The sequence below is a fragment of the Lagopus muta genome, chromosome 12, assembly GCF_023343835.1.
Source record: "Lagopus muta isolate bLagMut1 chromosome 12, bLagMut1 primary, whole genome shotgun sequence".
Classification (NCBI taxonomy): Eukaryota; Metazoa; Chordata; class Aves; order Galliformes; family Phasianidae; genus Lagopus; species Lagopus muta.
In genome coordinates this window covers 16,816,264-16,830,840 of record NC_064444.1, presented here as the reverse complement: position 1 = coordinate 16,830,840, position 14,577 = coordinate 16,816,264, and the positions used below count along the sequence as shown (strand labels likewise).

General features: G+C 43.8%; 1 protein-coding gene across 7 annotated transcripts in view; it reads left to right on the top strand.

Moving 5' to 3' along the window:
• Positions 1-216: 216 nt before the first annotated feature.
• Positions 217-14,577, top strand: part of SLC7A6 (solute carrier family 7 member 6) — a 28,166-nt gene continuing 13,805 nt past the window's right edge. The window contains exons 1-6 of one of the 7 annotated variants that reach the window (XM_048958442.1): positions 478-584; positions 1,355-1,408; positions 6,109-6,674; positions 10,277-10,402; positions 12,018-12,162; positions 14,425-14,548. In XM_048958442.1, coding sequence (XP_048814399.1) covers positions 6,143-6,674; positions 10,277-10,402; positions 12,018-12,162; positions 14,425-14,548 — 927 coding nt within the window. In that variant the 5' untranslated portion in view covers positions 478-584; positions 1,355-1,408; positions 6,109-6,142. Of the gene's footprint in view, positions 630-1,216; positions 1,273-1,354; positions 1,409-5,508; positions 5,989-6,108; positions 6,675-10,276; positions 10,403-12,017; positions 12,163-14,424; positions 14,549-14,577 lie in introns of those variants that run through there. The other 6 variants (XM_048958441.1, XM_048958444.1, XM_048958443.1 and 3 more) reach the window with 6 other exon arrangements.

Genomic DNA, 14,577 nt, shown 5'->3' with positions numbered 1-14,577 from the left:
TGGGAACGTGCACCTCATGGTGACAGAACCATTGGGTATTTCGAGTTGGAAAGAACCCATCAAGGTCACTGAGCCCAACTGATCGTGGGAATTACAACACTCATTTTGCCTTTCGAGTCCTTCCATAGCCTCATAATTTTTATCGGCTGTAAAGCTTTTATCCCAATGTATCCTACCGAAAAGTCCTCCCTTCGGCTCACCAGCTGGGGCTGCAGATAACAGCCGGAGAGACCAAACCTATCACTTTGCTGTCTGGGTCCCTGACCTCTGTGGGGAGCGGCTGGAAGCAGAACGAGGAGGTCAGGAAGGGGCCGAGGCGCCATGTCCCCACAGGGGCTGCGGGCGGGAACGGCCCTCCGCCGTCACAGCGCTGAGGCGGGAACGGCGCCGGCGGCGCCCAGCTCCATCTTGCGCCCGAGGGAAGAATGGGTCCCGGCCTCATTTGGAGCCGGGGCGCGGTGGGCCGGGGTTACCCGCCGGGGCCGGGCGAGAGCTCGGGCCCCGGGGCGGTTTCCTGCTGAGGGAGGGGCGGATCTGACGGGCGCGAGGCTGCGAGGCGGAGCGGCCGCCATCGTGCGTGTGCGGTAAGGACCGAGCATCCCCGGAGCGCGGAGCCGGCGGGAGCGGAGGTAACGCGGGCAGCCGCGCCGGTGCAGCCGCCCGGAGCCGCGGTGCGGGGCCGGCCGGGCGGCGGGCAGCGGGGTCCTCTCCGCAGCACCCGGGGCCGCCGCAGGTGCGAGAGCCGCGCGGGTTTGTCGCCGAAGCGCTGAGGAGCCGCGCTCGGCCCGCCCGACTCCCGCCTCAGCCCTGAGGCGCCGAGGCGCGCGGCGGCCGCCGTGATCGCAGCCAGCGCTGCCCGGAGGGCGCGGAACGGCGCTCGGTTTGGCTCCTCGAGGAGAGCGGCGGCCCCAGCGGCTCTATCCTCGCGCTTCCCGTGTTTGCTGACGGCACACGGAGCCGTGGCCGCGCTGCAACGGCCGCCGGGGGGCTGAGCTGCGTTAGCTCTAGACGCCGGCGTTACTGGGACCGCCGCGGCCTCCGTGCTGGGCGCTGCAGCTGTGTTTGTCCAGACATCCCCTCCCAGCAGCTGCCCGCGCCCTCCCGGCCCGGTTCCTGGCTGAGGGCGGTCTGCCGGGAACTGCTTTGAATTTCCAGGGGAATAAATGGGAAGCGTGAGCAATGCGGAGCCGTAGTGACTGTTGTTTTCCACTCGCAGCGAGCTTTGTGCCACAGCTTTAAGGCGGCTGGGTGTGAAATCTGCTCCTGAGATAGGTCTGTATGGGATGGGTACTGTAGCAAAATTTGCCAAGTTGTTTGTGAGTGGGCTGATCTTTCCTTCGTGTGATGTTCACAGCAGCTCTCCGGGTTTCAGAGCACGTGGGTGGCTTTGCTGAACAGCTTTGTACAGGTGCGTATTTACTGATACACCATCAAGTGAATAATTGATCTAGAAATGACTTAATTTACTTAATAAACACACCTTGTCCTTTCTTGAAAGTGGATGTTAGAAGCTCATTTATTTGTTCTGAGGATTTGTGTTGGTTTATAGGATGCGAAGAGTGAGGTGTAGATGTGATGCTGAGGGATGCAGTCAGTGGAAATGGTGGGGATGGGTTGGGGGTCTCAGTGGGCTTTTCCAACCTTAGTGACTCTGATTCTGTGTTCATGTATGGGAGGTCACAAGACTTGGCTGAACAGGTTAAATCTTTACGTTGGGGATTACTTTTGTCACAAGGCCTTCCTGTCTGCTGGCTGTGTGTGGCCTGGGCAGGATTTTCTTCTCCCAGAAGCAATAAGAACCATCCTAGACAGACTAAGCCTTTCCCACATAAGTGCTCAGACTGTGAAGTGCCTAAATACATACACTACAAGGAATAGGCATTTCTGGGACTTACAACCTTTGCACTGTTGGTGCTTAACTCCCTGAAGGCGTTTGTGCTGTTTGTTGGTGTAGAGCGGGCTTGGCTCTTACCCACAGGACCAACTGTTTAATTCCTTGATGGGAGTTTTACAGCTGGGATATGCAGATAGAGTATCTCTGTAAAGTTATGTTACAGTGAGGGTTAGTTTACATAGTCAGGACAGCAGCAGAAGACAGAAGCAGGAATACCTGTCGTCTCTCCTAGTGAGCAAGTACTGTACATAAGTGTTTGGTACTGGACATGGGCTCAAAGGTTTTCCCTGCTATCTGGACAGCCACTGTCGTGCTGAGTGGGACAAAGGGGTCTTCGTCTATCCCTGTTCTTGAAGGAAGGTCACGCTGTAATTCAGTCCTAGTGTTTGGTTAAAGGCACGTTAACCTTCGTTAGTTCTTTTGGAATGTGGCCGGTATGTGATAGGCCTTATCAGAATGTGCACGTCTGAAGTGATCTTAATTTCAGATCATTACGTCCTGTTTTCCTATTGAAGGTTTTCTATGTCAATGACACTGTTACTCCAGTAAAAATCCTGAGCAGATCAGCAAAAAGATTCCTCACATCTGCAACCATCAGCAAAAACAAGAGGTTAAGACTTTGTATTGCACAAGGGTGAGTGGTGAAGAAATACATGTGTTAGCTTGTGTGATGCCATAAGCCTGCATCAGCCTTAGCAGTCCTATGGCAGGGCTTTCGCAGCATCAGACTTCTGTTTTTAGCTGGAATATTACAGAATTGCTTTGTGTTTGAAGATATATATATCTTCAAACTTTCATTTGGTTGAAGCTAGTGGGTTTAGTTCCGGCTAAGTGAAGTTTGTAAACCAAAGAAACACCCCAAACCTGCTGGTAGTTTTGGTTCTGACCTAGGAGTAGTGTAATAAGACACCGGTTTCAGGGGAACAAGCAATTCCTGCCCTGGAGGCTTTAAGGGTATAAAACAAACAAGGTTAGAGAAGAGAACCAAATGCCAAATGTTGAGTGAGCTGTTGAATGCACCTTCGCTCAAATGTTAGATGTTGGAAGATACCGCAAGCTGTGAATAACAGAAGCAGAGTTGAAGAGGAAGAAAGAGTGTTGGGGAGAAAGTAAGGGAGCTTGGGAGGATATTGTGGTTTTTCTTTCTCAGGTAGGGTAGAATAGAGCAAGAAACAGTCAAGGTCATCAGTAACAAAGTTGTGTAGAACAGCAGTCACGTGCTGCTAATTGAGATTAGAGGCATTTGAACAGTGATAGGGTCTGTACTTACAGGTAACTAAATTTACTTCTGGACTTTGGACTGTGAAGTAAATGACAATGTCTCTGTGTAGCACTTGCCTATGTGTGAAAGAATCAAATTTGATTTAATTAGAATGATTCAATTGACAGACTGGAAGGAGCAGTCCTTGAGAGCAGCCCTGTGGAGAGGGACCTGGGGGTCTTGATAGATGAAGAACTTAACATGAGCCAGCAGTGTGCTCTTGCAGCTTGGAAGGCAAACGGAATCCTGGGCTCCATCAGGAGAGGGGTGGCTGGCAGGGACAGGGAGGTGATTGTCCCCCTCTACTCTGCTCTTCTAAGGCCCCATCTGCAGTACTGTGTGCAGGTCTGGAGCCCCCAGTACAAGAAAGACAGCTGTTGGAGAGGGTCCAGAGGAGAGCCACAGAGATGATCAGGGGGCTGGAGCACCTCCTGTACAAAGACAGGCTGAGGGAGCTGGGCTCGTTCAGCCTGGAGAAGAGAAGGCTGTGGGGTGACCTCATTGCAGCCTTCAGTACCTAAAGGGAGCCTACAGACAGGAGGGGAATCAACTCTTTGAAAGGGCAGATAACAGCAGGACAAGGGGAAATGGTTTGAAGTTTTGAGATTGAGGTTGGATGTCAGGGGGAAGTTCTGTACTATGAGAGTGGTGAGATGCTGGAACAGCTGCCCAGAGAGGCTGTGATGCCCCATCCATCCCTGGAGGCCAGGTTGGATGGGGCCCTGGGCAGCCTGGGCTGCTATGAAATGTGGAGGTTGGTGGCCCTGCCTGTGGCAGGGGGGTTGAAGATTCATGATCCTTGAGGTCCCTTCCAACCCTCTGATTCTGTGATTCTTTAATGCCTGATTATTCAAAGTCTTGCTTCCAAATGAGCAGTGCTTTTGAAGGGTGTTCCAGGAAGAAATGGGAGTAGTGAGTGGGGCACGTGGCGTAGCAAATCACAAAGCTGTGTAGTTACACATGGCACATTTTCCAAATGGCAGTTGGATGCCATAGTAATATCTATAGTACTCTTATTTTCCCTGCTGAGATTTCTCCAGAGCGATGTGCCTTCAGGAATATGCTTGCAGCCAGTGTCCTGTCTGAGACAAAGTAGACACTTCAAGTTAAATCTCAATTTCAAGTTCAGTGCTGTTTTTGTTGGGGACGGGTGTTCACAAATTGGTCATGAAGACACCCGTGTTGCTTGTCCTGCTGTTTTACACATTTACTCTTCCTGATGGCTGAATCATATTTGTATTTGGTTATGTTTTGTACTACACAATTATAACTGAGCCTTCCCTTTCAAACCAAACCAAATAATCGTACGACTGACAGGCTGCTTTCTGAAGACTTAGCTCTACTACACCAATAACAGCAGATCAATCAGTCTGTGGTTGCAAACACATTTGGCAGAAGCAGTGGAAGACAGGTGCATATTTAGGAAGAGTGGCCAGGTACAGATAACAAGGAAGACTGGTAACGACTGGTGAGCTGAACTTGCTTGACATTTTCTTTGCAGTTTGTCATATGAGCACAGTCAAACATGGAAATGATGTGGATCCCTCTTCTCTAATTAGTTTAGTACCAGTAGGGATGCACTGTTGCAGCAGTCTAGCTTTTAAGTTCTGAAAGAGCAGTTTCTGGACAGATGGGACGTTTTGGTCCAATCAAAAGTGTGAAATTTGATGACATGTGATGGCACTAGATATGTTGACTTGTATAAACTGATAAAATGTGTATTTAGCAATGAAGCATATTTAGTGTTTCTTTACTGTCTGAAGAAAATAAATGGGAAGGCATTCAGCTAAACAGATTGAGGACCTCATTGTTCATTACTTAAAAGGACACGGTCTCTATTTCGATATGAGGGAAGCTTGAACATTCACATGAGTTGAAGAAAAATCGTGTTTCAGTTACTTTTTTATTGATTGAAAATAGACTTTATTCTTTTCATATCTTTAAAACTATTGAAGTTAAGTTCCATCAAGCCAAATTTCCTTTTCTGCAGTATCCAGTTGTTGGCTGGGTAATTAAGGAAAAGTTTGATTACTAAGTTTTCCCTCCAGAAAGCTTCCTCTAACAGGACGAGCAAAACTTTGTATGTTTGTTTGCTACTAGCTGCATAGCTACCTGTGTGGTTTGAGTAGCTGCATGCTGTTCTATAGTAAAGGGCAGAAGCACACACTGAAGGTTTGATGAGGAGCAGGTAGTGCATTCCAGTAATTCTGTAGGGTCTACACTTCATGCAGTTGATAGCCTAGTAATCAAAGGTACATTTGCCATTTTGGTTAGATTCCATTCAACGCTTTGGATTGGATGTAGTGTGTTTTTTTCATGGGCAGGCTGCACTCCTGGATAACGCCAAAAAATGAGGCAGTGGGAGCTGGGAACCGAATTTCTTGGAGAAGGTTTAGGGTGGAAAAGCAAACTATTATGGGATACAAATCAGCAGTTAGATGAGGGGAATTCTGGACTGAGTGTCTCTTCCCGTTGCCCCTGGTTATGGCCTACATTATGTTGATAAAGCGTGCAGTCCTGCTCTTAGATTACCTGTGTAAGTACAGTAAGCACATCTGATGAATTTGTAAGCACTGCAGTAAATCTATGTTCATGCTTCAGACTTCCAGTTTGGTCTTAGAATGCTTTCATTTACTTATGTTTCCCCATTTTGACTCTGCTCTTTTTCAACTGGGTAGTTCCTCAATTCTGTCCTTCCTACTTTTTTTTCCCCCGCCTAGAGGTAGAAATTTCTTTCTTAAATTATGCTGGCACTTGTATCACACTGTGTCTATGTCTTTTTTTGTTTGTTTGCTTTAACTACACATGGATTTCCCTTTGTGTAATGACACAGGTGAAGTAATAGAAGGGGATTTCACATAGGGTGGGAAGTTGGGAAGAAGACTTGGCAAGAATGTTACAGAATAACAATTTTTATCATGATTTCAGCTGTCTCTTTTGTTCTTGATTGCAGCTCGGAGCCGTGGAGAATTCACAGCCCTTCCACGATGGGAGAAAGGACAGACTGTGCTAAGTCTCATAGCTCACTGGCTGAATACAGCCCCGTCAGTAAATCAGACAAGACAGATCCAAACGACCACTCTGAAATACAGGATGGAAACCAAAACACAATGCAACTGAAGAAAGAAATATCTTTGCTAAACGGGATAAGCCTGATAGTAGGCAACATGATTGGCTCAGGTATTTTTGTCTCACCCAAAGGAGTTCTCATCTACAGCAAATCTTACGGATTGTCTCTAGTAATTTGGGCAATTGGAGGGATTTTTTCAGTCTTTGGAGCTCTCTGCTATGCTGAACTTGGAACCACTATTACAAAATCAGGAGCCAGTTATGCGTACATCTTGGAGTCATTTGGGAGCTTCATTGCTTTTATTCGTTTGTGGACCTCACTTCTAATTGTTGAGCCGACTAGTCAGGCAGTTATTGCAATCACCTTTGCTAACTACATAGTCCAACCTTTCTTTCCATCTTGTGATCCTCCATATATTGCTTGTCGTCTCATAGCAGCTGCTTGTGAGTGTAAGTATTTCTACCATGGTCATTTTTTTTTTATCTGCAATTAAGTTTCATTTAATCAAATCCTACCAAATCCCCGTGTTGTGTACTGAAATGATTTGAGTTACCCTAGGAAAAACAACAATTTCCAGGGTTATGAACAACTTTAAAGTATTATTCTGTGAGTTGATGTGTTCTAATGCAGACGCAGAACAGTGTTTAACAGTTCTAAGTTGACTTGCATGAGAAAAATGAAAAACAGGTTGTTTTCCCTCAGAAAAATTAAATCAAACCCTGAGATATTGTTGGTGTGATCTTGGTGCGTTCTTATGCTGTGAATTCTGCTGTAATTTATTTTTCAATAACTTCTCAGTGTAGACATGATTAAGTAATTACTTTGGTCGATTTTCAGAAGATCAGAGAATCACGGAATGGCTTGGGTTGGGAGGGCATTAAAGGTGGTCTAGCTCCAAACCCTGGTGGTGATCGTTCATTCAGGGTTCTTTATGCTTGTGATTAACAGTAGCATCAGAAAAAGTTGTACCTGTTATAAAGCTGTTTTGAAATCAGGAAATCTTGTGTGCAGATAGAGCACTGAAATGTTTGTAATCAGATAGCTGGCTTGGTTAGTCAGTATAGAGGAAAAACATCATGTGCTTCAAATCAGGATTGTTTTGCTGCATGGAAAGAATGGAACTGATTGTACGATGTTTGTTTTGATTTTAGGTATTCCATATTAAGTTTTTATTCTACATGCATGTTCTTCATTTCCAGTACAGAATGAAAAATATCTTTCAGAAAGTCTGCTTGGCAACCCTTGGTTATGTACTGTGCAGTCTCACTGCATGCTGTAGAGCCTGCCCTCCCTGTCATCCTGTGTTCTTGTCATTCAGCTGATAGGGAACTCGAGCTTTTTACTGATGCAGGAAGGAGATGAGCTGTTCTTAGTTGGTTCCCTTCTGAGGCAACAGGGAGCCTGTTGAAAGAGCTGTGATGTTCCTTGTGTGGTTGTCTGTGCAGAACTGTGGGGAGGGAACAGGCGCAGTAACCGTGTGTGCTTCCAATAGTTGAGCTCTAATTAGCTGTAGACACTCCCCTCTCCATTTCTGGGGGGTTAATTTGTTACTGCTCGGAAAGCACTCACGTGGGCCTGGGGGCACAGCTAATGGGAAGAATAATGACATACTTTCTACAAAAATATCTGTCAGCTTACTCAACTGTGTTCCCTCCCCACCCTCAGATGTATGAGCACATTTTGTTGTGACAGCTTCAGGGCAGGAATGAAGGACCTGTAACATCACGTCCACGTTCCTTGGACAGGTACTGTCCCAAATTATCCTGGCACAGATTTGTTGCTAAGAGAGGAAATCTAGCATCTTTTGGTTTTTTCTTCCTCCCTCCCCTCTCCCTTTTCTTCTGAAGACATGACAGCAAGCTCACAGTCGTGGAGATGAAAGACTTATTGTAACTGTCCATGCTGTGGTTTAAATGATTGTCTTGCCTTGTTCCAGGCCTCAGGCTGACACAAATCCCTGCTCTCCAGCTTCATGTGGCTGTTGCTGCTGAAGCCTATGCTGCTCCCTGGCCGGGCTGCAGTTGTGTCATTCCTTACCTGTGGATAAGGTCAATGCTGTATTAATGAAGCTGCTGGCAGCCAAAGTCTGAACACTGGTTATGTATAGATTGTATGTGAAAATAGGTGGGCTCTTGGTGGTGTTTCGTTCTAACAGTAGAACAGCAGTACTCTGGTGAGGTCTGTCTCAGAGTTACACAGCACTGCTTTGTCATTTGTTTTGGAAACTGGGTTGGCATCTGGTGCTGCAGAACTAAACATGGCAGTTCACAGCAACCTTAAGTAGCTAAGTGATATTAAATTGAAGAAAACATGAGAGGATAATGTTATTAAAAGAAAGAACATGATTTGTTCAGATTCTTCATTGTTCTCTTTCATTTATCTTTTTTAAAGAGTCCAGAGACAGAATAGCATTTTACCTGGGGAGCAAACCTTGACTCAGAATAAGGAAGAGCTAGTAAGAGTTGCTCCTAATTGAAAATTCCTTAACAAAATACTTGAGAAATGCACCCTGCAATACACCCTGTGAGCAAACACTCTGTGAGTAATACCAGTCGTTTACTCTGAAGAGCAGAGACCAGTAGAGTTGTTTTTATCCTGAGGGTTCTTTGCTAGCTGGCACTGCTGCCTTTTGAAATTTGATACAACTATTTTTCCCCTCTTGCCAAGCTCTGTGGAGTCTGGTTCAGCTGTTCTGCAGTGCCCACACCAGCAATGAGATCATTACCCTTCTTTTGTTATCTTTTACATGATTACTCTTCTGTTTGGTAACTGTGCTTATTACATTTATATCTTAATAGGATCATATTATTCTTGGATTATGGGAAAGGAAATGATTTATCACATCTCTAATTTTGATTTGCTGCCACCTTACTTCTTTATCAAGTTGAATTTTTATGTATGCACGTGTTAAAAAGACAGAGCACAAGAAAATTCTACAGAGATAAAAACTGCAGTGCAACATAACCAGGTTTTTGCTAGCTAGTGGAAGCACTGAGAATTGGAGGAAAATGCATAAGGGTTGAAATAAAGAATAGAATGGTAATCTGGATAAGCAAAGTGTTCACTGGCTGTTTTTTATTGAGTAAAGGACACTGAAGATAGTGAACCTGTGAAGTATTCAGCATTGGAGTTCAGGTTGGCTCTCTGCCTGAGGAAAAAGCAAAGTGTTGAGAGTCACAAAAACAGTATTTCAACAGCAGCTTGAAAAGCATTTTTGTGGGAAGTTGATCATATGAGTAAGTTTAGTCAGCTGCTGTTAGTAAAATACTTGTGAAATCTGTAACTTAAGCTCTATTTCAATCTTGTGAAATAGGTCTGACACTGATTTATTGTGGGGTAGAGGGAAGGACGTACTTTGAATATGCAGTATTTGCTACCAGTTACTAAAAATACAGAATCATAGAATAATTTGTGTTGGAAAAGATCTTAAATATCATCTTGTTTTAATTCCCTGACACAATATTGCAATAGTTACCATGTCATTTGGTCAGGTCTATTCTAGTCTCAGTTGTTAATTCAGTGTAACACAACTGGAAAAGAGCAACGAATTGCCTGTGACCAAGTTCTGTATTTTAAATACTTTGTGGTTGTTGAACTCATCCTCAGACTTAACAACGAAGGGGGGGAAAACCTTTTAAAGCACTATTTTAAATGTTTACTTAAAGGATTTTTTGGATGATCTTTCATTTATCAGAACAATATTGGTGAATTTAAGTTAATAATTTCATGCCTCGGTTTCTCTAACTTCAAAATTGTTGCAGAATGTATCTGATGAGGGGTAGCCAGGAAATGGATCATGTTTTTAGAGGACCACCAATGTGGGGAAAGTCTTTCCTTCCCTCTTTTGAAACAGTGTGTTTTATGTGTGTTTCCTCTGTTGTTTTTTGTTTGTTTTCAACCAGTGTGTTTTCAATACCTACATGCTGGTACTCTGCTTGGTTTAGTCTAAGTAGCAGTGTAACAGGTGAGTGCTTATTATCTTTGAAAAATGAATTAAATTGAATAATGTTCAAATTGCTTTTTCATTTGTTTTTCTTCTCCCCACCTCTAGGTCTTCTAACATTTGTAAATTGTGCCTATGTAAAATGGGGAACACGGGTGCAGGATATATTCACTTATGCTAAAGTTGCTGCTCTTATTGCTATCATCGTAACTGGAATTGTTAAAATATGCCAGGGTAAGCATATAATCATGGAGAAATATGGCACTGTGATAAGCTATCCTATCTCAGTTGACTTTGAGCTAGGAGAAAGAAAGTAACTAATTGCTCAGCCATTTCATGCCACTTACTGCCTGCTGTGGGGAATAATAAAGGGAAACAGAAAAATGCAGAGCTAGCAAAATACAATAGGAGTGAAGAAAGCTGTGAGTTCCTGTGCAAGAACATCTTACTTTGCACTGAGGTCAACTGAGTGTTGTTTTCACAAAATTAACTAAGTGCAGGTCGGAAGGTGACTGAACATGAAGGCAGACAGACGTGTAAGAGCATGTGGCCAGATCTGTGTGACAAAAGCTCGTCGTTGTTTTCATGCTCAAATCCTGAGTGCTGTTACAGCTGTTGAAAGTTAGAAAGTTGATGCTTTGGGGGATTTTGTGTGTCTTGTGTGTGCTGGGCTTGTGTCTTCAAGGAGAAAATTCTCAACCAAGTTTTATTCTTTGCCTTTCCCTTGAGGAGGATTTATTGCTGTGCTAACTTAGACAGAATAATTAGACATAACTTAAAATGAATAAAATTACCCTGCTGCAAAGCTGCCACAAATGCCTTTTCCTGTGAGTCCAGCAGTTTATATCCCTTGCTCTAAGTGGTTGTTGCTGAAAGAAACTACTGCGAATGGAGCAAGAATAGCACAGCTGAGCACCTTGCCAGAGTGCTCTGTCCTCAGCATGTCTGTTTCATAGCTGCTAAGCTTGTTCCATACTAAGTCCTCCTTGGCTCATTTCTCAATTTCTAACTCAGCAATTACTCTGCCTATGTTTGTGCCAAGGGAATAGCAATCTGTGATGAGGATAAAAAGCAGGAAATAGATGTGAGGGTAGATAAGAGGTCTCAAATACTTCCTGTCCAGTTCTGATGAAGTCTAAAGACTTTGGGATGCATAGTGCAGGGCACATTTTGGAGTGGCATAACAAGTCACCATTCTGTATGTGTGAAGTAGTCCGAATATATGCAGCTGCCAAGATGAGGAAGGTATTTTGATTTGCTGAAGGTCAAAAGCTGACATGCATTCTCACAAATGCTGGTACAAAAAACACACGTTTCCCTCTTAGCTTGAAAAAATTTTCTCAGCAATACTTTGTATTCTCTTTATTGTTCTGTTGCCTGTTATTAATAGATAACTTTTTTTTTTTTTATTAAATCTGCTTTTATGTATTGTCACTGTTATCTGAAAACAAGCCTAGTCTTTGTTTTATGCATGGGCTAAATGACAGGAAGTTTAAAAGGTTACAGCAGGAGAGAGCGAATTATTTTATAGTATTATTAAAAGTCTGAGTGCGATCACTGCTCCTTGTTTGTAGTTCAGTCTGAATCCAGTGTTCCTCAAGCTTTTGTGCCCTTGTAGGCAGGAAGGTGTGTTGTTATAGTAGTAGTGTCATCCACAGAGCATAGCTTGGAGTTCCTTATGTGCTCTGCTTAGTCTCATGGCTGAAGCACAGAGTGGAGATGAAGTGTTCAGTAGGCAGCTTTGAGGAAGTTACAGTTTCTGAGTTTTTTGTGTCTGTGTGCCAAACTAAAGGAAATGACTTGGTGTATTTGATTATCCTGCAGCTCATTGTGTCTTCTCTGTATGCAGGATATTCATCACACTTTCAGAACTCTTTTGAGGGATCTTCTGTTGATATCGGAGACATTTCCCTCGCACTCTACTCTGCCTTGTTCTCTTATTCTGGTTGGGACACGCTCAATTTTGTGACTGAAGAGATCAAAAACCCAGAAAGGTGAGAGATCTGAGCTTTCTAAAACCTGGTTATTCCCAGCTGCTCATTTTGTATGTCTTTTGCTAATGAGTTCTAAACTTATATGGAAATGAACGAAAACTACTCCATGCTCTCTGATGGCAAGGCCATGGATAATCACCAGCTAAGAATTATTAGCTTTAATCAAAGTTGTGAGAACTAATGAGTCTAGATGATTGCAGAATGCTCTATTCAATGCTTGATAAGCTTTTAGTTCAAGCCAGCACGTACTCTTGGAGCAGATCCAGTGGAGGGCCACTGAGATGAAGAGAGGGCTGGAGCACCTCTCCTATCTGAGGGAACTGGGCTTGTTTAGCTTGGAGAAGAGAAGGCTCCAGGAAAAGCTCATTGTGGCCTCCCAGTACTTGAAGGGGGTGTATAAACAGGAGGGGGAATGGCTGTTTGTGAGGGTGGGTGGTGACAGGACAAGGGGGAATGGTTTTAAACCGAGACAGAGGAGGTTTAGGTTGGATGTTAGGAGGAAGTTTTTCACCCTGAGGGTGGTGAGGCACTGGAACAGGTTGCCCAAGGAGGCTGTGGATGCCCCATCCCTGCAGGCATTCAAGGCCAGGCTGGATGTGGCTCTGGGCAGCCTGGGCTGCTGGTTGGTGACCCTGCACACAGCAGGGGGTTGGAACCAGATGAGCACTGTGGCCCTTTGCAACCCAGGCCGTTCTATGAATCTGATACTTTTAGTTTCAACAGGTGTTAATGCTGCGCTGTAGTAGCTGTGCAAGTCTGGACTATGTTTATCTGTGCAATAATTCTAATTTAATATTGAAGAATGTTATCTTTCACATGAACGCGTGGTATAAAAGTGTGACTGACTACACCAGTCCTGTTTGGTCTTGAGTCTGTAAGCAGACACCTTTATGTTAAAAATAGAATGCCATTTGATTTTTTTTGCTTCCTATTAAAAGCAACAGCTTGGATTGCTGTAGCTGGAAGATAAAGAACGTGAGTTTTTGTTGTTTTCTTTCAATTCTCCCAGCAGTGGACTTGTACAATTCCTTCTGTTACTCCAGGGTTCTGTGCTGTGCATTTGTTTAACAGTAGAGTTGTGTGCTAAGAATATAAAATAGTGGATAATTATTTTTAATTCTAAACATAACTATTTTTACTCAGACTGAATTTCAGGTCGATGACAGTATTTCTTTGAAATGTCTTGCAAAGATTTATTATAGGTGTTTAGAATAGATGTCCATGTTATGTTTGCAATTAAAATGTTTGTTGTTTTTGCTCCTGCTGAAAGGAGCTGTCTGAGTGCTGTACTTTCCCATTTCAGAATTCGTGTATTGTTCTGTGTTGACAATTGGGTAACACCTGTGTTAGGTGTATTGTTTGTGGAAAAAAAGTCCCACAGGATACATGGCTGATGAACACTTCTTTTGGTACGTTTGTTATTTACAGGCAGTAGTGCCTCACACAACTTTCGTTGACAAATGAAGCTGATAAAATTCAAATTCCAGCTTTCTGCATTAGCCTGGCATTGAAGAATCTTCTGAAGTGTGCTTCATTTTTGTTTTGTGGTTCTGTTGTTCATTTGCTTTTGTGTGTTTCTGTTGTTGTGTTCATGTCAGATGCTCATCTGTGTCACCATTCTGTGTTTTTGACTTTAAAGTGAGTGACTGGGAGAGGAAGGCTGAAAGAAGTGCTGTGTATATTTGGTTCCAAGTCCAACCATGCACCTCACACTGCGAGTCCACCACTGAACCATGTCCATAATCACCAATATTAAGCAGCCTGCTTAGTTTGTTCTGTGCTGTCATGAGTGCAGATGAGATAAAGGCTTTTACTTTGGCATAGTGGATCTCCATGCTCTCATGCTAGAGCTACAGCATTCTCCAGGCAGAATGAGTGCAGTGGCTCAGAGCTCTGCCCCTCTGGATTCTACCTATGGTGCTTAACATGGCCAGTAGGAAATAATTTAAGGCAGGTGGATTTGAAGGCTGTTGCCACTGATCTGGAAACCCTAAAGTTAGGGTGTTGAAGAACAGCATAGAATCTCTCTTTGTACATAATTTATGTGAAGATGTACTACATTACATTTCTAATTCTGCTAGTATTCTGCATTAGAATTTCCAGTTTTGAAAGAAACCAAAGTCTTCCAGAGCTACCTATTTTGAAGTCTTTATTCTATCTTCGTACCTTTCATCCCTAAGGTGAAGGATGCAAATCAGTGAGATAATTCTGTTACTGATTTTTTCCTTAGGCTGTGGGTTTTATTATTTCCTTGTCTTACAGGAACTTGCCCCTGGCTATTGCTGTGTCTATGCCAATTGTGACTGTCATCTACATTATGACCAATGTAGCTTACTATACAGTGCTGGATGTTCAGGCTGTTCTCTCTAGTGATGCTGTGGCAGTGGTAAGTTGAACATGTAGCACTTGGCTGTG